The 21,567-nt window shown below is 47.1% G+C and overlaps 1 protein-coding gene across 5 annotated transcripts in view; it reads left to right on the top strand.

The window, feature by feature from the left end:
• Positions 1-1,694: 1,694 nt before the first annotated feature.
• SERP2 (stress associated endoplasmic reticulum protein family member 2) overlaps positions 1,695-21,567 on the top strand; it is a 29,241-nt gene continuing 9,368 nt past the window's right edge. Inside the window, exons 1-3 of one of the 5 annotated variants that reach the window (XM_027557173.1) lie at positions 1,695-1,711; positions 2,466-2,583; positions 9,415-9,487. In XM_027557173.1, coding sequence (XP_027412974.1) covers positions 2,500-2,583; positions 9,415-9,487 — 157 coding nt within the window. In that variant the 5' untranslated portion in view covers positions 1,695-1,711; positions 2,466-2,499. Of the gene's footprint in view, positions 1,712-1,754; positions 2,042-2,139; positions 2,242-2,348; positions 2,584-9,414; positions 9,488-20,224; positions 20,474-21,567 lie in introns of those variants that run through there. The other 4 variants (XM_027557172.1, XM_027557170.1, XR_003513701.1 and 1 more) reach the window with 4 other exon arrangements.

Genomic DNA, 21,567 nt, shown 5'->3' on the forward strand with positions numbered 1-21,567 from the left:
ATAGCTGATTCATTTTGCTCTATAGCAGAAATGAACACCATATTGCAAAGCAGCTATTGTTGTTCAGTGGCTAAGTCATGTCCAACTCTGCGACCCCACGGACTGCAGCATGCCAGGCCTCCCTGTCCTTCACTATCTGCCGGAGTTTGTTCAGACTCATGTCCATTGATTCAGTGGTGCCATCCAACCATCTCATTCTCTGTCACTCCCTTCTCCTCCTGCCTCAATCTTTCCCAGCATCAGGGTCTTTTCCAATAAGCCAGCTCTTGACATCAGCTGGCAACTATACTCAATAAAAATTAATTTTTTAAAAAGAAAGAACTCAATTGTTATTAAAAGCACAGCATTAGAGTTGGGCCTACTTGGTTTGTGGTCATGAAATTAAAAGATGCTTACTCCTTGGAAGGAAAGTTATGACCAACCTAGATAGCATATTCAAAAGCAGAGACATTACTTTGCCAACAAAGGTCCATCTAGTCAAGGCTATGGTTTTTCCAGTAGTCATGTATGGATGTGAGAGTTGGACTGTGAAGATAGCTGAGCACCGAAGAATTGATGCTTTTGAACTGTGGTGTTGGAGAAGACTCTTGAGAGTCCCTTGGACTGCAAGGAGATCAACCAGTCCATTCTGAAGGAGATCAGCCCTGGGATTTTTTTGGAAGGAATGATGCTAAAGCTGAAACTCCAGTCCTTTGGCCACCTCATGCAAAGAGTTGACTCATTGGAAAAGACTCTGATGCTGGGAGGGATTGGGGGCAGGAGGAGAAGGGGATGACAGAGGATGAGATGGCTGGATGGCATCACCGACTCGATGGATGTGAGTCTGAGTGAACTCTGGGAGTTGGTGATGAACAGGGAGGCCTGGTGTGCTGCAATTCATGGGGTTGCAAAGAGTCTGACACGACTGAGCCACTGAACTGAACTGAATAATGGTGGTGGTGGTAATGGTTAAGCCAATGGAAACTAGTTTGGAAACTTAACTCATCTTCAGAGTAGAAAAAGAATGACCAGACTTTATTAATGATGCTAGATAACTTCTGGCTTCTTCTAGCTTACCCAAAGCTGCCCCTAAACAGTCCGTGTTATCGTTTGATTGACAAGAAATGGGGAGGGGCATGAGGCTGAGCTCAGTCTAGGAGCCCCTGCCAGTTACCAGGGCCCAAAGGGCCAGAAGGCGCCCTCCCTCCCCTCCCCTGGACACAGGGGAGTCTCACGCCATAAAACCCGGTGGAAACCCAGTCACAGATGCCCCAAAGGGAAGGACTGGGGTGCACGAGCCAAAGCTGGTCTAACTCTTCTTCCCACCACTCTCCCCAGCCCCAGAACTTCCAGGCTGAGGTTTCCCCTCTTCTGGTCTTCTAGGGGCTAACTCCAATCCGTCCAGCACGTGGGAAAGTGAAGGACTGGACCTCTCTCCCCACCTGTCCCCACACTAGACAATCTGTAGGGCCTGGTACCAATGGTTGTGAGTCAGGAACGTTCCATTTGTACCCTTGAACCACAGGGAAGCCTCCAGTTCAGATGCCCCTGGACCGGGGGTCGGGGGTTGTGGGGGGGAGGAATTTTCTAGAGGAGATCCAAGTTGCCCCGAGTGGTCCAAGTTACCCACGTCCGGGCGGTGACCACCAAACTCCGCCTGGGCAGCAAGCCTAAGTCTTTCCTCCTCCACGTTTCACTCAGATGCGGCGCTGCCCGTCTTCCGAGTAACCCGGTAACCGCCCAGGCAGGAAGGCCTCTCTCCGCTCCATCCTCACACCCCCTTCTCCCCATCCTCGGGAAGATCCGGTCCTTTCTGCAGCACTTCAGAAAGCTCCTGCTGCGCCCTTCCCTACGCAAGCCCTTCCCCAGACCCCCGAAGGGGAGGCTCCTTCCCACGGTCCCCCAAAAGCGCGGGCCCAGCCCCGTCCTCCCTCGTTCAACTTGTCTTTTGAGGACCGCGGGCCGCCGCCTCCAGCCCTGCCCTCGGCCAGCGGGCAGCGGAGCCGGGGAGCACGACCCCGGCTCGAAGCGCAGCCGCCCCAACCCCTTCCCCAGGGCCTCGGTGGGTCCCGGGCCGGGGAGCCCCGCCCGCAGTGAGCGCACAAAGCCCGCGGCCGCCGGAACCCTGGGCCTCGCCGCCTTCGGCACTGGATCCCGACTCCCCCGGGCTCCCCAGACCGGAGCCGCTCGGCGCGCTGCGCTCCGGCCGCCGGGTGCGCAGTGGACGCGCCGCAGCGCCCGCCTCGGGGCTGCGCTGGTTAGGTAGCTGGGGGGACCGGAAGGATGGCGAGGAAGTAGGAGAGGGTTTCCTGAGATGAAAGATTACTTCCGTCCGGGCTCTGGCCTCTCTCTGGAGCCAGCTCGTTGGGGGTTGGGGAGCGGGGTGCCCGGGGCTCGGGGGCCGCGCCTTGCCACCTGCAGCGCCCGGGGCGGGCGAGACGAGCTCGGCCCGGTCTGGGGGCTCACGCGGGGGGGCATCCTTGCAGGTGGGAGTCGAGAGCGTTTCCTGGCGCCCGAGCCATGGTGGCCAAACAGCGGATCCGGATGGCCAACGAGAAGCACAGCAAAAACATCACCCAGAGGGGGAACGTAGCCAAAACCCTGGTAAGGCGGGGGCGGCGTGGACCGAGCGGCGCGGGGCCGGGCCGGGGCGGGGCGGGCGTAGGGCTGCGGGCGCGGGGCTGCCCCCCACCCCGCCTTATCCGCGCCCCGGGCCGCCCCTCCCGCGGAGTCCGGCACCCGGGGGCGCTGAGGAATGGGCTCCCCCACGGCCGGGGCGCGGACTTGGGCTCGCGTGGGCGGAGAGGGCCCTGGTTGGCCGTGGCCCCTCTGGGAGTGGCTGCCACGGAGGCGCAGAAGGGCCTCCCCAGGACAGAACTGAATCTTTGTCTCTGGGAAAGATCAAAGTCACATCCTTAAGGGAAGAGTTAAACCCACTGCTTGACACAAGGGACAGAAACCTAGCAGGTGCGAGATCGTTTGTTGAATGAATGAATGGGTAAAGGGAGGCCGTTTGCCATCTCTCCCTCCTAGGCTTTCACCCCTGCCCGCCCTCCGCAACAAACACACCCTGATAAGGTTTTCTTTCCTGCCTTTTGTAATGCTCTCCTTGTGTACATTGGGAATTCGAAGTGCGATTCAACCTGTATTTCCTTCCATCTTCCTTCTTTGCCTTTTCTCCAGGGGCTTGTAGGCCAAATTCTAAAAGCAGCATTCCTCTTATTCATTCTGTGAATTCAGGTTCATCTTGATAATATGTTCCAGAATTTTAGAGCCTACTTTATTGCCAGGCATTCTACGCCTCCAAAACTGTAGATTAAAGCTTTATAACAATGTTTAAGTAAAATCTGTGCCTTATGCCTTATGTGTGTGTGTGTGTGGTGTTCATTTGTTTTCAGTAGAGTAAATGATCTTCAGCAGAAATTGCCAGGCCTGTATTTCTGGACATTCAATGGCAGGCCACAGATGAGTTGTCGGGTAGTGTTTGTCTCCAAGTGCGTGAGCAAAGACACTTGGAATCTGTCAATATTATCTCAGACACTTCAGTGGAAGTTTAGCTGAAGCTTGGAGTTTTGGCTGGAAGAGTCTTCTGATTTGATGAAGCGATTGCTTTTGGCCAAAGACACAATGCTAGTTTGATTCACTGAGCAAAAAGCTAGATTTGCAATCACTAGACTAGAATTCTTGCACAAACAAGCAGTACTATGTCAGAGAAGCCTTGGGATCAAAGCTGGATCTTTATACACAGCTACAGGCTTAAGTAGGCTTCCCTGGTGGCTCAGACAGTCAAGAATCTGCCCACAATGCGGGAGATCCGGGTTTGGTCCCTGGGTTGGGAAGATCCCCTGGAGAAGGGCATGATAACCCACTCCAGTATTTTTGCCTGGAGAATCCCATGGACAGAGGAGCCGGGCAGGCTACACATCATGGGATGGAAAAGAGTCAGACATGACTGAAGTGACTAAACACAGCACAGCTACAGGCTTAAGTTGTGCTGGAAATTCTCTCATTTGGGAGCTAGATCATTTAGTTGTTGTTGGGCAGCAAAACGGCAACATGCCATTGAATTGGAACTATTTTTCACATAGATCTGTGTTTTTCTTATTTTTACTCAGGAAAAAAAATCTTACTGTCCAAATTGATTCTGAAAAACAGTTTTTAAGGATATTAAAGCATTCAGGGTTTATATCCCTAGAAGATCAGGTCTTCCAAGGATATCATACAGACTAGCTAATTTACTGAAAATTTCTAGCTGTGTGGTTCTTTTTAATGAACTAAAAAAAAATCAGACTTCACTTATTAATTCTCTCCAGTTGACAACTTATCTGACTGCAAAAGTAACAACAAAACAGAAACTTTTTTGCAGAGTTGTGTTATCCATTTGTTGTTGTTAGGTCGCTCAGTTAGGCCCACTCTTTCACAACCCCATGGACTGTATCCCCCCAGGCTCCTCTGTCCATGGAACTTCCCAGGCAAGAATACCAGAGTGAGTAGTCATTCCCTTCTCAAGGGGATGGATGTTCCTGACTCAGGGATCGAAACCATATCTTCATTGGCAAGTGGATTCCTTACCACTGAGCCACCAGGGAAGTCTGTGTTATCTGTTAGGCTTGGTAAAGTCAGCATCTGTCACCTTAAGCTTTTCAAGACCACTTGAGAACATTTGGGACCTGAAAAAAAAAAAGTCTCCAAAGTAAGAAAAGACAATGGAACAGCTGGAGAAAAAACTGTTTAAATATCTAAGAAATGTAGTCAACTTGACTGCAGTTCAACTCAATTCAACTTTCAGAAATATTTTCAAATAATGTTTAATGTGTGGTGTGAGTAGATTTTTAATAGGTTCTGGTATACCATGGAGTGGGCCCTTCAAAAGTGCCTGGCGCCTACGAGGGTATTTAAGTGGTCCTACTAACTTTGTAATGAAAGATTTCCAAACTAAGCCACAAGGTATGTTTATTTTCCCTTGGTTAGAAAGGCTTTTTTGGTTAACTTTATTGTACATGGATCAGCATCCAAAAAGAAAAATGAAATTCTCTTTCAAAAAAACAAAACAAAATGAAACACTTTAAATCCTAAATCTCATTTTCCTAATTACAGATCAAACGTGATTATACTTAGAAAGAAGTAACTTGCAAGGGGTAACTTGTTCAGTATGAAATGCAGACACACGAACAGATTCTAAAGGAAAATCCAGACTAGTCATTTAGAAATAAACTCCTTTAATTGTATGCAGATATTTCATTATTGGTGTACAGCTATGAAGTGAATCAATATTGTTCTCCCAGATAACAGAGTAGTGGGATGATCATTTCATAATTATACAGTAGTAACTTCTTCAGAATAAAGGGGCAATTTACATTTCAGAGTTCTCCTGCTGGTATCTTATCACAGGGAAATATATCCTCCAACAAAGTGAAAGTGTTAGTCACTCAGTTGTGTCCAACTCTTGTGGCTCCATGGACTGTAGCCCACCAGGCTCCTCTCTCCATGGGATTCTCCAGGCAAGAATACTGGAGTGGTTGCCATTTCCTTCTCCAGGGGATCTTCCTGACCCCGGGATTGAACCCGGGTGTCCTGCATTGCAGGCAGATTCTTTACTGTCTGAGCCTCCAGGGAGGCCCATTTTGGGGCCCACGGACTGTCAAACTCCTGCTGGAAATGAACCATGTCATTTGCACGATTCTACTGCTTTAAAAAAAAAAAAAAAAAACCTTTCCCAGCAATAGATTCAGGCTTAGGTGAATTGTCCTGACAGATTTGTGCTGGGCAATGTTTCCCAAAATGAAGTAACTCAAAGCTCTCAGAAAAGGATATATTGGGATAGAGGGGTTTGTTTGTTTTTCCCCTGTGCTGCAAGTCATGTGGGATCGTAGTTCCCTTACCCGGGATTGAACCCATGTCCCTTGCACTGCCAGCATGGAGTCTTAACAGCTGGACCACCAGGAATTCAAATCTAGAAAAACGGTATAGATGAACTTATTTGCGAAGCAGAAATAGAAACACATATAGAGAACAAATGTATGGATACCAAGGAGGAGGGAGGATGGGATGGATTTGGAAATTGGGATTGATACATACACACTAACTGTGGGCTTCCCTGGTGACTCAGTAAAGAATCTGCCTGCAATGCAGGAGACCTAGGTTTGACCCCTGGGTCGGGAAGATCCCCTGGAGGAGGGAATGGCAACCCACTCCAGGATTCTTGCCTGGAGAATCCCATGGACAGAGGAGCCAGAGGCTACTGAGAGACTAATACTTTCACTTTCATGCATAAAATAGATAACTAATGAGAACAAGCTGTATAGCACAGGGAACTGGGAAGAAAATCCAAGGAAGAGGATACACACACACACACACACACACACACACACACACACACACGTGGTTGATTCACTTTGCTGTATAGCAGAAACTAACACAATATTGTAAAGCAACTGTACTCCAGTTTAAAAAAAAAAAAAATATATATATATATATAGGTACTATGACCAAGTTGTTCTTGAGCTCTGAAAGTCCCCAAGTACTATTGTTTCACTATGAAATGTCATCAAAAAGATTTCTGTGTTATACGCTCCAAGCTCTGTATCCTGATAATTTGAGTGGAGGTTCCTCAAAGGAAAAATAAAGGACTCCATTTGGTATCTGCCCTAGACCAATAATCCCATTTACAGGCTCCTGAATTCACTTGTTGACTTTGCTGGAGATAGAACTAAATGGATTTTTAAAAATATAGCATTAGTGGGATGACAGCAACAGAATTGGTTTCTGGTCAGCTGGTTCAAATGATTAGGAAGTTGGTGGGTGGGGGAGGGGCAAATGTTCCGCTCCGTTCAAATAACTATTTATCTGCTCTCATCTTGACTTAGTCTCAAGTGCCAAAGAAGGACACAGTGCAAATGCTGATTAAATAGTTATTCTGTGCAATTATTTGACTGATTTCGTCCTTGTTCTAGTTAAAAGAAACAGTCTATCCCCTTTCAGTGTGATTTGCCATCATACAAGTGTTGGTAGATACAAGTTTCTCAAAGTCAGAGAAGTGAATTGCTTTAATCCTTAGTCAGATTCTATCTGCCCCTGACATTAATCTATACTTCTCTAGTAAGAGAAATCCTGGAATAACCCTATCACCAATTTGGAAAAATTCATAAAAGAGCCAGTATCTTTTCTAGATCCTTCTTTACTCTAGATGACCTACAGAGCAGTGAGAGTGAAAGTGTTAGTCGCTCAGTCATATCCAGCTCTTTGCAACTCTATGGACTGTAGCCTGCCAGGCTCCTCTGTCCGTGGGATTTCCCAGGCAAGAATACTAGAATGGGTAGCCATTCCCTTCGCCAAGGGATCTTCCTGACCCAGGGATTGAACCTGGGTCTCCTGCATTGCAGGTGGATTCTTTACCCCATCTGAGCCACCAGGAAAGCCCCTAGGTGTCCTAAGATGTCATATTTAGTGAAACTTGCATGCTTATTCATTCTTTGATGAATATTTATCAAGCATCTACTATACCTAAGTTCTGGATCAGGCATTGGTATGCCGTGATACATGAAAGAGACACAGTGCCTGCCCATGTGGGGCTTACAGTCTAGTGGAGAGACAGACATTAAGCAAAGCATCACAAGAATAAATATTGCAATACAAACCATGCTAAGTGCTATCTAGAAAAAGTACTTGGTGATATAAATGCCAAGTGAGCTCAACAGAAGTAGAAGAGAGAAGGTTCTCTACGAATGGAACAAGTAAGCTGAGAACCAGAGAACTGTTGCCTTATCTATGATAAAAATGTTTGTTTTTTTTTTTAACCTGTGTTGACTACAGCCTATTTTTGGTTCATGCCAATGAGGAAATATTTACTGAGTTCTTTCTTTTTTTCACTCTACCTTCTCCGTTAGCATTTGAGAAATTCTCCACTTTCAGATGCCTCTCTCAGAAAATATTGGTTTTCCATTGATTGATTGGACTGTAAGGACCAAGCCCTACCAGCACACAGACCCAGAGGGGTTGCAGAGGGACTTCTGTTCATTCGGTTTGAGATGAGCAAGAGGTTCGAAGGACTCATCTTTGTGGGAGCCACAGGCCCCTTGTGCTTCCCAGAGAAGTAGAGATTTCTCCAGAGTCAGCTTCACTAAAATTAGATTTATTACAAAATGCTGCTCCTCTCACCTCCATAACGTGATTGCTGTCTGCCGTTCCCTGGATTTGCACTGAAGTGACTTCCCAGGTTTTTAGCACTTAAAAAATTTTTCTTTTTTAAACCACCATTTTTTATTTTTTAAAGAGTTCTCTTTATTTTTTTGGCCACACCACAAGACACATGGATCTTAGTTTCCCAACCAGAGATAGAACCCGTGCTTTCCAGGTGGCGCAGTGGTAAAGAATCCACCTGCCAATGCAGGAGACACAGGAGACCCGGGTTCCATCCCTGAGTCAGGAAGATCCCCTTGAGAAGGAAATGGCAACTTGCTGCAGTATTCTTGCCTGGAAAATTCCATGGACAAAGGAGCCTGGTGGCTACAGTCCACGGGGTCACAAAGAGTCAGACACGAATGAGCTTATAAGCACCCATGCTTTGAAAGGTAGAGTCTTACCCACTTGATCTCGAGGGAAGTCCTGGCACTTGGAAAGTTTTGAGAAAATGGCTGTGCTTTGTGACCCAGCTTGGAAGCCACAGATGCGGGAATTCAAGGGGAGTCTTTTGGAGGCAAAACCCCTGGCTCTATAATGAGGCAAATCTAAACTTGAATCCCAGCTCTTGCTGAAGTTAACGAAGCCTGAGCCTCAGTTTCCCAGCTACAGAAGGGGGATGATAAGACTGACCTCGTGTGGAGTTGTGAGCACTGGAAATGGTGACTATCGGCTGTTTCCTAGAGTGCCTGGTATGAAGTGTGCTTTCAGCCAACAGAAACAATTATTAGTAATGGCATTTTTGGCTCCCAAATCACTGTAATGATTTATGTATTATACCTCATCTGTCTCCAGAATATTTAAGAACTACCAAGTTCATTGAGTTACAGGGATGCAAATAAGGTTGTTGATGAGTTTTCCCAAACCAGTCTTGATCCTTTAAATTGACTTTGTTCATCTAGATCTCTGGTGGCTCAGACAATAAAGAATCTGCTCAGAATGTGGGCAACGCAGATTCAATCCCTGGGTCTGGCAGATCCCCTGGGGAAGGCAATGGCTACCCACCCCAGTATTCTTGCCTGGAGAACTCCATGGACACAGGTGCCTGGTGGGCTACAGTCCATGGGGTTGCAGAAGAGTTGGACACGACTGAGCGACTAACACTTTCACTTTCATCTAGATCTGCCCACTGGCATTAAGACTGGATCTGTCTTGTTCACAGACGGGTCCCCGGCCCCTAGGACGGTGTCTAGCTGTACTCGGTAAGTGTTTCTTGAATGAATGAACCTCCTCTTACTTTCTCCCACTCACTTTCAGAGGCCGCAAGAAGAGAAATACCCTGTGGGCCCATGGCTGTTGGCGTTGTTCGTTTTTGTTGTCTGCGGCTCAGGTATGGGTTTCTCACTGTGCTTACTGTCCCATGGTCTCCTCTGTCCCATAAAAACACATGTTTTCTCCACAAGGTAAATATGCCAAAAATATATTGGTCTGGGATTCAAGGTAATCGCTGCCTGAAGCCTTCCTCTTAATGGGTTTTGATTTCGTTTTCGTTCCAGCAAACCAAATAGGAATAGAGACAGAACTGATATGTTATCAGATCATAATCATAAAGTGATTACACTGAGCAATTAAATTGGCTGGCTACACTTCAGAGTTCAGTTAAAGCTTTCTCTGAAGACCTGACCTAAAAAAGGGCATTTGGAACAGAAAGTGGAGCACCGATCTGCCTGAGATAAATTCACATTCCAGAAAGAGGGAGAGGCCTTGTGCCTTAAGAGAAGCTCTGCAGAGATGCTGGGGAGAACGGAACCTTGGACCTAAGCCTCACGGTACAATCCCCTGATGTGGAAGGTGGCAAGTTCAGAGAACGGTATTTATACTCACATTACAACACATGCCTTCCCTGGTGGCTCAGCAGTAAAGAATCTGCCTGCAATGCAGGAGATCCAGGTTCAGTCCCTGGGTGGGGAAGATCCTCTGGAGGAGAAAATGACAACTCACTCCAGTATTCTTGCCTGGGAAATCCCATGAGCAGAGGAACCTGGTGGGCTAGTCTATGGGATCGCAAAGAATTAGACACTGCAAGCATGCACGCATTAAGCTTCATGAACATTTCTATTATAATTTCATTGTTGGTTACAAGCCATTTTTCTACAGAGTAGCCAGAAAGTGTGGAAGCATAGAAGAACATCTATAATAAATGGCTTACTGATATTATGTGATAATGTACCATACGGTTAGTGACATTCCATGATATATTCAGTGTGTTGCCCTGCATTAGCAATGCATAGTTCAAAGCACTGGTGAAAAATTGCAATAAATACGGTGCACCACTGTGGCATTTTGCTCGGTGCCGCCTATACAGTCATCTGTGACACGTTGCCTCACGTGATCTGCCTCTGATTTTCTCCCCAAAGCAAAACAAACCAAAAAAGGAAAAACACATACTGATAGCATGCCAAAGAAAAATCCATCTATGTAAAAACTTATCTATGTTTTCAGGTTTTATAGTCAACCAAAGATTGAACCTTGAGCCTTTTATCTAATTATCTTTCTCTCCCAGCTTTATGGTTTCTTGAAAAAATATTATTCCTCCAAGTCACTGATAAAAGTCTAGCCTTGGAGAAGCCCACAGAACATGATTAGAGACAAATCCCCTCAGGTTGATTTTGAACCTCTCAGCAAAAGTCTTGCAAGCAATCCCGGTGACTTGAGGGTCCCCAGTGTGCCTGGCACTGGGCAGCCTCTGGAAATAGAAACTCCTCCAGGAGGCAGCAGGCCGTGGGGAGGCAGATAAGGAAGCTGTCCGTTGTAGCCCAGGGGAAGAGCACTGTGATAGCAGAGTGCCCAGAGGGCTGGGCAAGCGCGGATAAGGGACCGAGTCCATTCGGGCTGCTTTAGCAAAACACTGTGGACTGGGTGGCTTAGAAACGGCAAAAATTTATTGCTCATGGTTCAGGAGCGTGGAAGTCAGAATAGGGTACCAACATAGTCAGGTGAGGGCCCTGTGCCCAAACATAGACTTCTCCCTGTATCCTCACATGACATCCTCACATGGCAGACGCGGCTTGGGAGCTCAGTGGGGTCTCCTTTATAAGAGCACTGATCCCATTTATGGGGCTTCCCTGGTGGCTCAGTGATAAGAACCCACCTGCCAAAGCAGGAGACCTGGGTTCAATCTCAAGGTCAGGTAGATCCCCTGGAGGAGGAAATGGCAACCCACTCCAGTGTTCTTGCCTGGGAAATCCCAAGGACAGAGGAGCCTGGAGGGCTTCAGTTCATGGTGGTCTCAAAAGATTCAGACATGACTGAGAAAGTAAATGAAACAACACATCCCACATATGAGACCTCCACCAGGACCTAAGCGCCTCCCCAAATCTCTGCCTTCCACCTCCATCACATTGGGTACTAGGATTCCAACACGGGAATCAGAGTGCATAGCGGGGCTTCTAAATCATACTGAGCAGAAGAGACATTTTCCCACAGGAGCTGCCATTTGAACTGAGATTTGAAGGACAAACAGCCAGACAAAGGGAAGGTTATTCCGCATGAGGGAGCACCGTGTGACAAAGGCTTGGAGGCCTGAGATAATACACCAGGCTCAAGAATGGCCAAAGCCCAGTCACAGGGATCTCTGAGTGTCGGTCACCATACAGCCTGTGTTGTTAGGAACTAAATAGATACAGAGCTGGGTTTTGTTTTGTTTTGTTTTTTCTGCTTCAAGATACACAGTAACTGGAGCCCTTTCTGGCCTGTGCCCTTAGGTAGCATATAGGGGAGTGTTCGTGCTTAGTCGCTCAGTCACGCCTGACTCTTGCGACTCCATGGATTGTAGCCCACTAGGCTCCTCTGTCCATGGGGTTCTCTAGGCAAGAATACTGGAGTGTGTTGCCATGCCCTCCTTCAGGGAATCTTCCTTACCCAGGGATCGAACCCAGGTCTCCTGCACTGCAGGCCGATTCTTTACCCAATGAGCTGTCAGGGAAGCCCATATAAGGGAGAGGGCAAGCCAGTAGTCTGGCTTATTTTTCTCCAACCTGTGCTAGTTTTCAATACCCATCCTTTTCAAAGGGATTAAAAACCTTCTTTAAACTTCATCTTAGTTAACATTTTGCCAGGCTTATTGGTTCACATAGTAGGAACTGTGTCTCCCCCTCCTGCGTGAGTACATTGGGATGTTTGCTGCCAGTAATCTTTTGGAAACTTCCCAGTTTCCATTAGTTTTTTCAGGGATCAGGTACATTGTCTCTGCTGTCCTATCCACTTGTTGGTTTGTGCAGGGGCCTGAAATGGGAGCCTGTAGGGCCTGGAGATTTGGACTTAAAATGGTTAAGAGGACATACCACTCATGGCATGCCACATCCCCTGCCTGCATGCCTGGGGCTCTTCTAAGGATGCCTCTTTATTTTTATTTTTTAAATACTTTGGCCATGCCACATGGTTCACCAGATCTTAGTTCCCCGGCCAGGGATCGAACCTGTGCCCTATGCATTGAAAGCACAGTCTTAACCACTGGACTGCCAAGGAAGTTCCATAAGGATGCTTCTTTACCTCTCCCTAGTTAAGACCACTGGCTTCTATGGAGAGACTAGACAGTGAACAGGGAGTTGGGTCATCTTAACTTCATTCTCTGTTAACATGCTGTTGTGATCCAAGCAAAGAACCTCATCCCTTTTTTAATCATCACTAAAAATAATGTCCCTTTTTAAATTTTCTTTTCAAATTTCTTTTGCCAACTTTAGCTTTTTTTTTTGCAAGCTTCATTTCAGGCCTAAGCGCTGTTCTCACAGAAGTGTATCACTCCTCTCAATTCATCCTTGGTACTGTGCCGTTCCTTCTATCTTTGTCTGTGTCCTTTTCTAAACCAAACATGTCATGAGAAACACAATAGCTCCTTTAGCTCCGTCCCTGTGGCCGTCTCTCTGGGATTAGTCATGATTCAGTTCCTCTTGCAGCTCCCACTTTCCCTCCAAGTTCCTCGTGTTCTAGAGTCACAGGCCATAGGCTCCTGCCTGTCTTTTTTCTCCTTGATTTTATTAAAGGAGTTGATTTTACAACGTCGTGTTAATTTCTGCCTCACAGCTAAGTGATTCGGTGATCTACCTACTTTTTCTGTACGTTTAAAAGAATTCGAGGGAGGGGACATATGCATACCTATGGCTGATTCATGTTGATGTATGGCAGAAACCATCACAACATTGTAAAGTAATTATCCTCCAATTAAAAATAAAATTAAATTTAAAAAAATGCAATTTCCTCAAATCTAGCCCTTCCCTTTATCATCAGTTCCTTTGCTTTATGTCATGAGCCGTCTCAGTGCCTGGATGACTGAAGCCCCTCATCACTGCTCTGTCTCGCCTCTGTTCAGTTTTGTGAAAGCGAAAATGTTAGTCACTCAGTCGTGTGCGACTTTTTGCTACCCCATGGACTGTAGCCCACCAGGCTCCTCTGTCCATGGGGATTCTCCAGGCAAGAATACAGGAGTGGGTTGCTATGCCCTCCTCCATGGGATCTTCCCAACCCAGTGGTCGAACTCAGGTCTCCTGCATTGTAGGCAGGTACTTGACGGTCTTTACCATACTTTACCCATTGCAGCACAAAGTCACAAAGATCCATCACATCCCACCTCTTGCTGTCCATCTGTGATGTGCGCAGCAGCCCTCTCATCCCCGCCTTGCCTGTCATGCTCACACAAAATACACCGGAGTTTCCCGTGGGATTTCCATACCTCTGCAGACACGCCGCTTCCTGTCCCTGTCCAGCGGGTCCCTTTCCCATGAACCGGATATACCGTAGGCCAACCTTAAGTTCCCTTTCACCAAGTCCCGGGGATATTGAGGAGGTCATTTGCCCTCTCTGAGTTCATATAATTAGTTATTCATATTTTGTAAATTCTTTTTGGCTATGCAGGCTCTTCATTGCAGCGCACAGGCTTCTCTAGTTGTAGCGAGAGGACTCAGGAGTTTTGCGGGCTTAGTTGCCCCAAGGCATGTGGGCTCCTAGTTCCCTGACCAAGTATCCAACCCAAGTGCCCTACATTAGAAGGCAAATTCTTAACCACTGGACCACCAGGGAAGTCCCTAGATTTTTATACAGAGAGGAAAATGTGATCTGATTCTCTTACTTTCATTACCTTACTCTGTTAACCCACTTTACTGATTGATGGTTGGGCAAAGGGCTCTTTTTAGGAATAGTGTCACATAGAAAACAAACTTATGACTACCAAAGGGGGATGGGGGAGGGGGAAGAGATAAATTAAGAATTAGGGATTAACAGATATTACTATACATAAAAGATAAACAACACAGACCTGCCGTATAGCATGGGAAACTATATGCAACATCTTCGTAATAACATATGGTGGAAAAGAATCTGAAAAATAATATATATATATGTTTGTATCACTGAATCACTCTGCTATATGGAAGCCCACTCCAGTGTTCTTGCTTGCCTGGAGAATCCCACGGACAGAGGAGCCTGGTGGGCAACAGTCCATAGGGTCGCCAGGAGTCAGACAGGACTGAAGTGACTTACATACACACACATGTATGTTTGTATCAATGAATCACTTTACTGTACACCTGAAGCGTTGTAAACAACTGTACTTCAATTTAAAAAGTCACAGAAATACTGTCAGTTCAGTTCGGTTCAGTCGCTCAGTCATGTCCGACTCTTTGCCACCCCATGAATTGCAGCATGCCAGGCCTCCCAGTCCATCACCAACTCCCAGAGTTCACTCAGACTCACGTCCATCGAGTCAGTGATGCCATCCAGCCATCTCATCCTCTGTCTTTGCTTTGGCTACCAGGGTAAATAAATACTCAGGTCAGGCACGTCATAAGCAATTCCTGTTTTATCTGTTTTCCTGGTATCTTCTGGGAAAGAATGAAGACTGGTAAAAATGTTGACACTTAAGTAAATGCTCACTTGCTGGTCACCCTTACTCCATTTTATGTGGGAAAACAAGTTAACACACCTCCAGGAGGTGCCGGAACCCCTCATCACGGGGAGTGACGTGTCACAGCACACTCTTGGCCTCTCCCCCCTCAGCTCCTTCCCTGTGGCCTTCCTCATTCTCCACACATGCCTTTCGTGCCAGCGGCACTGGGCGCTGACGAGAGCCCAATGATGAGAAGGATGGGAGAGGACCCGGGGGAGCCGGGAGGCCGCAAAGCACAGGCCCCCAGAGAGAGCCCTGGCACCCAGGGAATGCCCACTCCTCACCAGGGAGGCCCCGGGGTCCCATCCAGCCCGGATCCACAGTTGTGACCAGTCAGAAGACGTTATGTAGCACACCTCACTTCAGAGGAAGGAAGTTTCCACTTTTCAGGATTGCAAAAGATCTCTCCGGCAAGACACTTCTTTGAAAACTGACCAACTGGCCTTAAAAGGATAAGAGGCTTCCGAGGGGAGGTTAGTTTGGGGCGCTGCCAGACGTGGGTTCAGAACCTGGGTTTGCTAGGTATCCGCTGAAAACCCTTGGAACAGTTCCTCACTCTCTCTGTATTGATTTCCTTATGCATTAAACAGGGGTAGGAAGAGCCCTGCTGGAGGTTGTCCAGGTGCTGAACGGCCCCAGGGACGTACATGCTAGCCCACAGCACGCTTGAAACCTGCAGCCTCAGCCACTGCCACCTCCGTCCCCATCACCCTCATGGGAAGTAGTGGTACCTCGGATGGGACTTACGTGCCAGGGCGGCTTAGTCTCCCACCGCCCCCCACCCCCATCCTCCCAGGCTGTGCCTCTGCTTGGCAGACGCAGCCACTCACGGTGGTCTGAACCTTCCAGAGAGCTGTAGACCCCACCTCTTCACTCCAAGGAGAAGGGGACGCTATCTCGGTGATAACACTCCCGGTGTGTGAGACTTATGTTCCCACGAGAAAGCATCAGAGCCTTTCAGACAGACCCAGGCAGGAAAAAGGAACCACCCACAGGCAGACCAAAATCAGTGAGTAGGGGTTTGTACTTTAAAGTTGAATATCAGAAGCAGCCGGTGAGCTTCATGCCTTTGCTTGTGTGTGTGCTCAGTCGCTTAGTCGTGTCCGACTGTTTGCAATCCCATGGACTGTAGCCTGCCAGGCTCCACCATCCAGGGGGATTTCCAGGCAGGAATCCTGGAGTGGGTTGCCATTTCCTCCTCCAGGGGATCTTCCTGACCCTGGATTTTTATTTTCTCAAAGCAACCGAAATACACCACTGTTTTGTTATTTAAAAAAAAAGCTTGTGAGATACAAAAGCTCAGGGGAACAGCGTGTTCTTTTGAGACACGTAATTGTCCACATAGGCCATGTCAGGGCCGTGTCTTACTTGGTCAGGTTTAGTTTGGAAACTAGCCTTATTGTTGTTAATATTATATACCTTCCATCAGAAATCTATAACCTGTCTCTTAGTCACATCCCTCTTCTGAGTCCTTTCAGATGATTATTTCAAACAGGCCAGAAACTTTTCATGTTCAGGTCTTGACCCGAAATTTTTCCTGGGGCCTTTTTAACTGGGTTGCATTTGCTTTGTTTGATCTCCTAGACCTTTAGATTGACACTGAAGTACCAAGGCTTTCAACAGCCCTCTCTTAGAGACTTGGCTGTTTTATTCTCTCCCATTTTTATAAAAAAAAAAAATTATCTTCTATTTCTGCAGGCCAGGGGTCCTCTTTCCAGATAAGCAGCTCGTCCCGACTCTCAGTCCCCTGTTTTCAAAACCCTGCCTCTTTAGGGAACTGTCTGATAGCTTCTGTCTTTATCTTGAGACTCAGAGACAAGCGTGACCCGGAATGTCTGTCTGAGGCGGCAGAGATGCTGTCATACAGATACACTGAGCGCTATCTGCTCCAGACACTTGCTGTCTGCGGGTGCTTCCCTGGACCATTGACGAAGTCCATACGCCGTTTGTGCCCACAATTCTTGCCCCTGGGTTTCCCTCTCCCTTTTGTCTTGGGCTCTTTCAAGAGCCTTGTGGAGGAGGGTTCCGAGCCGCCCCCGGGGCTCTGTGGGGAGTGTGCGGCCGCGGGTCAGTAACGTCTGACCTGAACACAGCAGTCACAGCAGGGTGATCGGCCCTGACATCCGCTCTACAGTGTTCACTGGACAACCGTCTTCAGCAGTTTTACAATAGTTTTTAGTGTACAAGTTACGCACATCTTTTGCAAAGTTTATGTCTAAACATCAGCATTTATGTTTTTGACGTGATTGTGCATGCAATTGTTTTCTTGCTTGCGTGCTTTCTCTGGCTGTGTCTTAGTTGCGTCATTCGGGACTTTTCCTTGCACCGTGTGGGCTCGGTAGTTGTGGTGCACTGGCTTAGCTGTCCTGCAGCACGTGGGGTCTTAGTTCCCCAACCAGGGATCAAACCCGTGTCCCCTGTACTGCAAGGCAGATTCTCAACCACTGGACCACCAGAGAAGTCCCTGTCTTCAGCACTTTTTTACCCCTTTTTAGTCTTTCATTTTTTATATACACAGGATCTTTCCATAAGTATTACTGTCTTCAGCATTTTTAACTGTCCTCTTGAACTGTTTCACCTGGACCTGGGAAAATGAGGTCTTTTTCCTCACAGGCTAGCTGAACAGACAGTTTGGTAGTTCAGTCGGTGCTTCCATGTTTCTTGGGACCCTGTGGTGTCGTTCACCTCTCCGGGGCCCTGGCGTGTCCCTGGACATGGGCAGGAAGCAGCAAGCTAAGAGCAGAGTCTGTCCTCTCCCCTCACTGAGGTTTCAGCCAGGTCGCTGGAGCCATCGTGCTTACGACTCTCAGAAGGAAACTTACACACCAGCCAGCCCCGCTTCCTTCCCTCAGACTAATTCTCTCTCATCTGCCCCTCATTTCAATTTCATTTCTCTCTCTCTCTCTCTCTCTCTCTGGCTGAACCTGATACTCACTTCCTAATTAGAGATTATGCGCATTTTCGTGGTTCTTGAAGCCTGGGTTTTCTTGAAGCTGATGAGTTTATAGCCCCCATCAAAGGGAAACCTCCAGGGTAATAGGATTAACCAGTGACTTATTTCCTTCCTAATTTTCTATATTTTCCAATTTTGTCAATGAGCATATATTACTTGTATAATCAGAAAAAAATAAGTGTATTTGGGGAACAGAATGTCTAGACTCCTGGTTTTAGCCTTTTCTTTCTTTCTGTTTTTTTTTTTTTTTTTAAGCAGTAGACCTCTTTGTTCAAATCTTAAAGGGAAACAAATGAAAGAAAAGCTCTTCTCACTGAGGCAGGATCTTCAGTGAGATCCTGTGTCGTGTGTGTGTATGCATATGTGTTTATGTCTCTGTGTGTGTTTATGTCTGTGTCTGTGTATATTTGCACATGTCTGTATGTGTGTTTGTGTATATGTGCTTGTGTGTGTCTCTGTGTATTTATATGTCTCTGTGTATTAGCATATATGTGTTTGTGTGTCTCTGTGGGTTTGTGTGTGTGTGTCTGTGTGTTTGTGTGTGTCTGCCTGTTTTGTGTGTATGTGTGTACATGTCTGACTATGTGCATGTCTGTGTGTGTGTATGTGTTTAGGGGATACCTCCTGTGTTGCTGGATATTCTGATTTTTTTTCATCCCCAGAAGGGAATGCACATCTGGACCCTCTTTGCCCATCACATAGGAAATTATGTCTGCCCCAGCGCTGGCCTCTGTGATTACAGAGTTCATGCCTTTCCCGCAGAGCCTGCCTGTCAGTTGTGAGTAGCTGCACGGTTTCTGGACAGGAATGTTCCCTTTGTCCGGCAGTTAACAGCCTGTACTCTTCTCCTGTCTCCTGCAGGCACTCTGCCTGCTGGGGTGGAACGGAGCAGAGATAATGTATCACGGGCAGGACCGTTTTCTCAGGACACCCTATTCAGAACAGATAGGAAGAGTGATTCCCTGAGATGTTCTTGGCTGGGCTTGAAGTCTCCTGTCTTCCCAGCCTCTTTTCAGGGGGTCCAGCAGTCTCCCTTTATGGATGTGCCTCTCCGTTTCTGGAAGGGCCAATTCCCCTTCCCTCGCTGGGACTGGTTGTTCTGTTAAGGATGGTGTGGATGAGCAAAAGGACCAAGCGTGTGCCAGCTCCAGGGCCAGCCTCCTTGGGTTGGGAACATGGCTCCGCCATCTGCTAACTCTGTGGCCTTGTCCAAGCTACTCACATCTATCCCCACTCTAAGCCTCAGTTCTCCCACTGTTAAAAGCAATAAGATTCTAACTGAAAACTCCTAGGATCCTCATGAAATGAATCCTGGGGATTATTAAATGAGACAGTGTGTGCAGCGTGTTTAGTTGAGTCCTGGTAGTGGTTTTACAAATGTTTGTTGTTATTGTCATTTTGATGATGCCCTTCATCGTGCTGTGTCGCCATATCTCAACACTCCTGGCAAAGTTCAAACCAAGTTTCTGAATGTTTACAAGGAAAGGTAACGCTGTGACTCTTGTGCAGGTGAGAAAATGTGTAGTGGGGGGCACAGCTCTGTGATATTGGGGAAGACAGGAGCCCCAGCTCCTACTGGACAGGTAGAGCTCAGGGTTTGCCAGCCAGAAGTCAGTGGTGTCATCTCTGCAGGGGCAGCTAGAGCTAGAGCCTCTTCTCTCCTTCTAGAAAGAACTCTTTGAAGACTAGCCCATGGGGTGAGCAGGATCTATTCATACAACTGTTTTGACTACTGATTCTTGAGTACTTACTATAATGCCAGGCCCTACATTTATATTTTCTTTTCTTATCACACAGTCCCTGCAAAGAAGCTATGGTACTCATTTCTCCAAATCACAAAACAGGTCCACAGAGGAAATCAGCCAGCATCCCATAGCTAAAAAGAGAGCTAATTCCCAAACCTAAACTCCAAACCCATCTGCTTTTATCACCCTACATCCTTTTCTCTTACCATTTCCCCCAAACGACCATGGAGCAGAAGTTTTCCACCAACTTCAGGCATTTAGCATATGACCAGGTATTGAAAAGAACTCCTGTTGAAACATCTCTTACTTTCCCTGCCAGAAAAGGTGCACAGTCCAGAGTTCCATTTGGACAGACTGTCTGGGTTTGCTCCCAGGTGGGTAAAGCCCCGACCCAGCCATGTTTCTTTACTGGGCCACCAGTCTTCTCTGTCACCTTGCTCTTTCCTGGACAGTTGCTTCAGGATAGATTTGAATTCACCATGTTTGCAGGTTGACCACATAAACACTGGCCTTCCCTGGAGACTGCCTGAACTATCTTGAAATTGTGATACCCAGAGGGTGTCGCAGCCCCAAGACTGGAAAGTGGGATGTTTGAGGAGCTGAGCCGCCCGGGAGAACCCCTTCTGTTTCACCACAAAGGAAAGCTTGAGGACGTGCGTCTGCTCTGGAACTCCTGCCTCAGGATCTGAGATGAACAGTCTGGAAAAAGATGTCTCATCACCCATTGGCTCCCTCAAGGTGATCTTCACACCTCCCTTGTCTGTGCTTCCTTCTTCCCCGTGCCCTTTGGGTCCTCTGGGTTTCTTTATGGGTTCCTTCTCAGAAGAATGCTTCTACTGTCTGCCATTTGACTCTAGAGAGCGAGCATCCCATTCTTTGCTAATATGATCCCTTCTTCTAACGTCGTCCTCTCGCCCTCACCTGTCCCAGGCTTCCCTCTCTTTCCGCTCTTCTCCATCTCTGGAGAAGCCACTGGGAAATGGCATCTTGCCTTTGACTTTCTTTGTGCTGATCCTTTCAAAGAAAGAACCACCTCACGATGTCTTGTCTTCTAACATTTCTGCTTGTCTTTTGTGGGTCCCATACTTTTCCTACTGGTGCTTTAATTTTCTAAATTTTTTAAATGAAAAATAATAAAAGTTGTGTGATTTCCGAAGTTGGCTTATCCTCCTAAAGGGGATTCCCTCTGGCCTCTCTTGATCTCTCTTCTCAGCAACTTCCTTGATCTCTCTTATCGTCAACCACTTACTTTCAATAAACATCATTTTTGGAACCCCCCATTGTCTGGCAGGGTTCCAGCTTTCTGACAGTCTCCTAGGAGATCCAGTTGTGTCGTGCCTGTGTTCTCCAGCCACTTGCAGTTATCTGGGGTCAGTCAGTCCCCAGGAGGAGAGTGGATTGGACTGGCACAGCCCCCAACCTTAAGGAAGTGTATGTTCTTATGACTTGACTTCCCCTCAAGGACTAAGCTCTTGGACCAATTGAATCTCAAGGTTGCCATATGATACCGATTCTTTTCGTTGGCAGAGTAATCAATTGAAGTTTTTAAATACATTTTCCTCCATGCTGTTCACAATTTTTCATCTTTCAGTCCTTCAGGAAATTTGTACAGAGGACCTACTATGTTCCTGGTGCTGAGCTTAGACCCAGGGGTTGATCTGGGAACAAAATCATCCCTGCTCTCCTAGAGCCTGTGGTCAAGTGGGGAAGAAGGATGAGTCAGTCAAATAATTATGCTGAGATGTGTAAAATTTCAGCCATGAATATGTTGGAGGAGAGGCACGTAGGGCTGTGAAAGCATGTACCAGCAGACCACAGATATATTGCAGGTT

This window comes from Bos indicus x Bos taurus, chromosome 12 (assembly GCF_003369695.1).
Source record: "Bos indicus x Bos taurus breed Angus x Brahman F1 hybrid chromosome 12, Bos_hybrid_MaternalHap_v2.0, whole genome shotgun sequence".
NCBI lineage: Eukaryota > Metazoa > Chordata > Mammalia > Artiodactyla > Bovidae > Bos > Bos indicus x Bos taurus.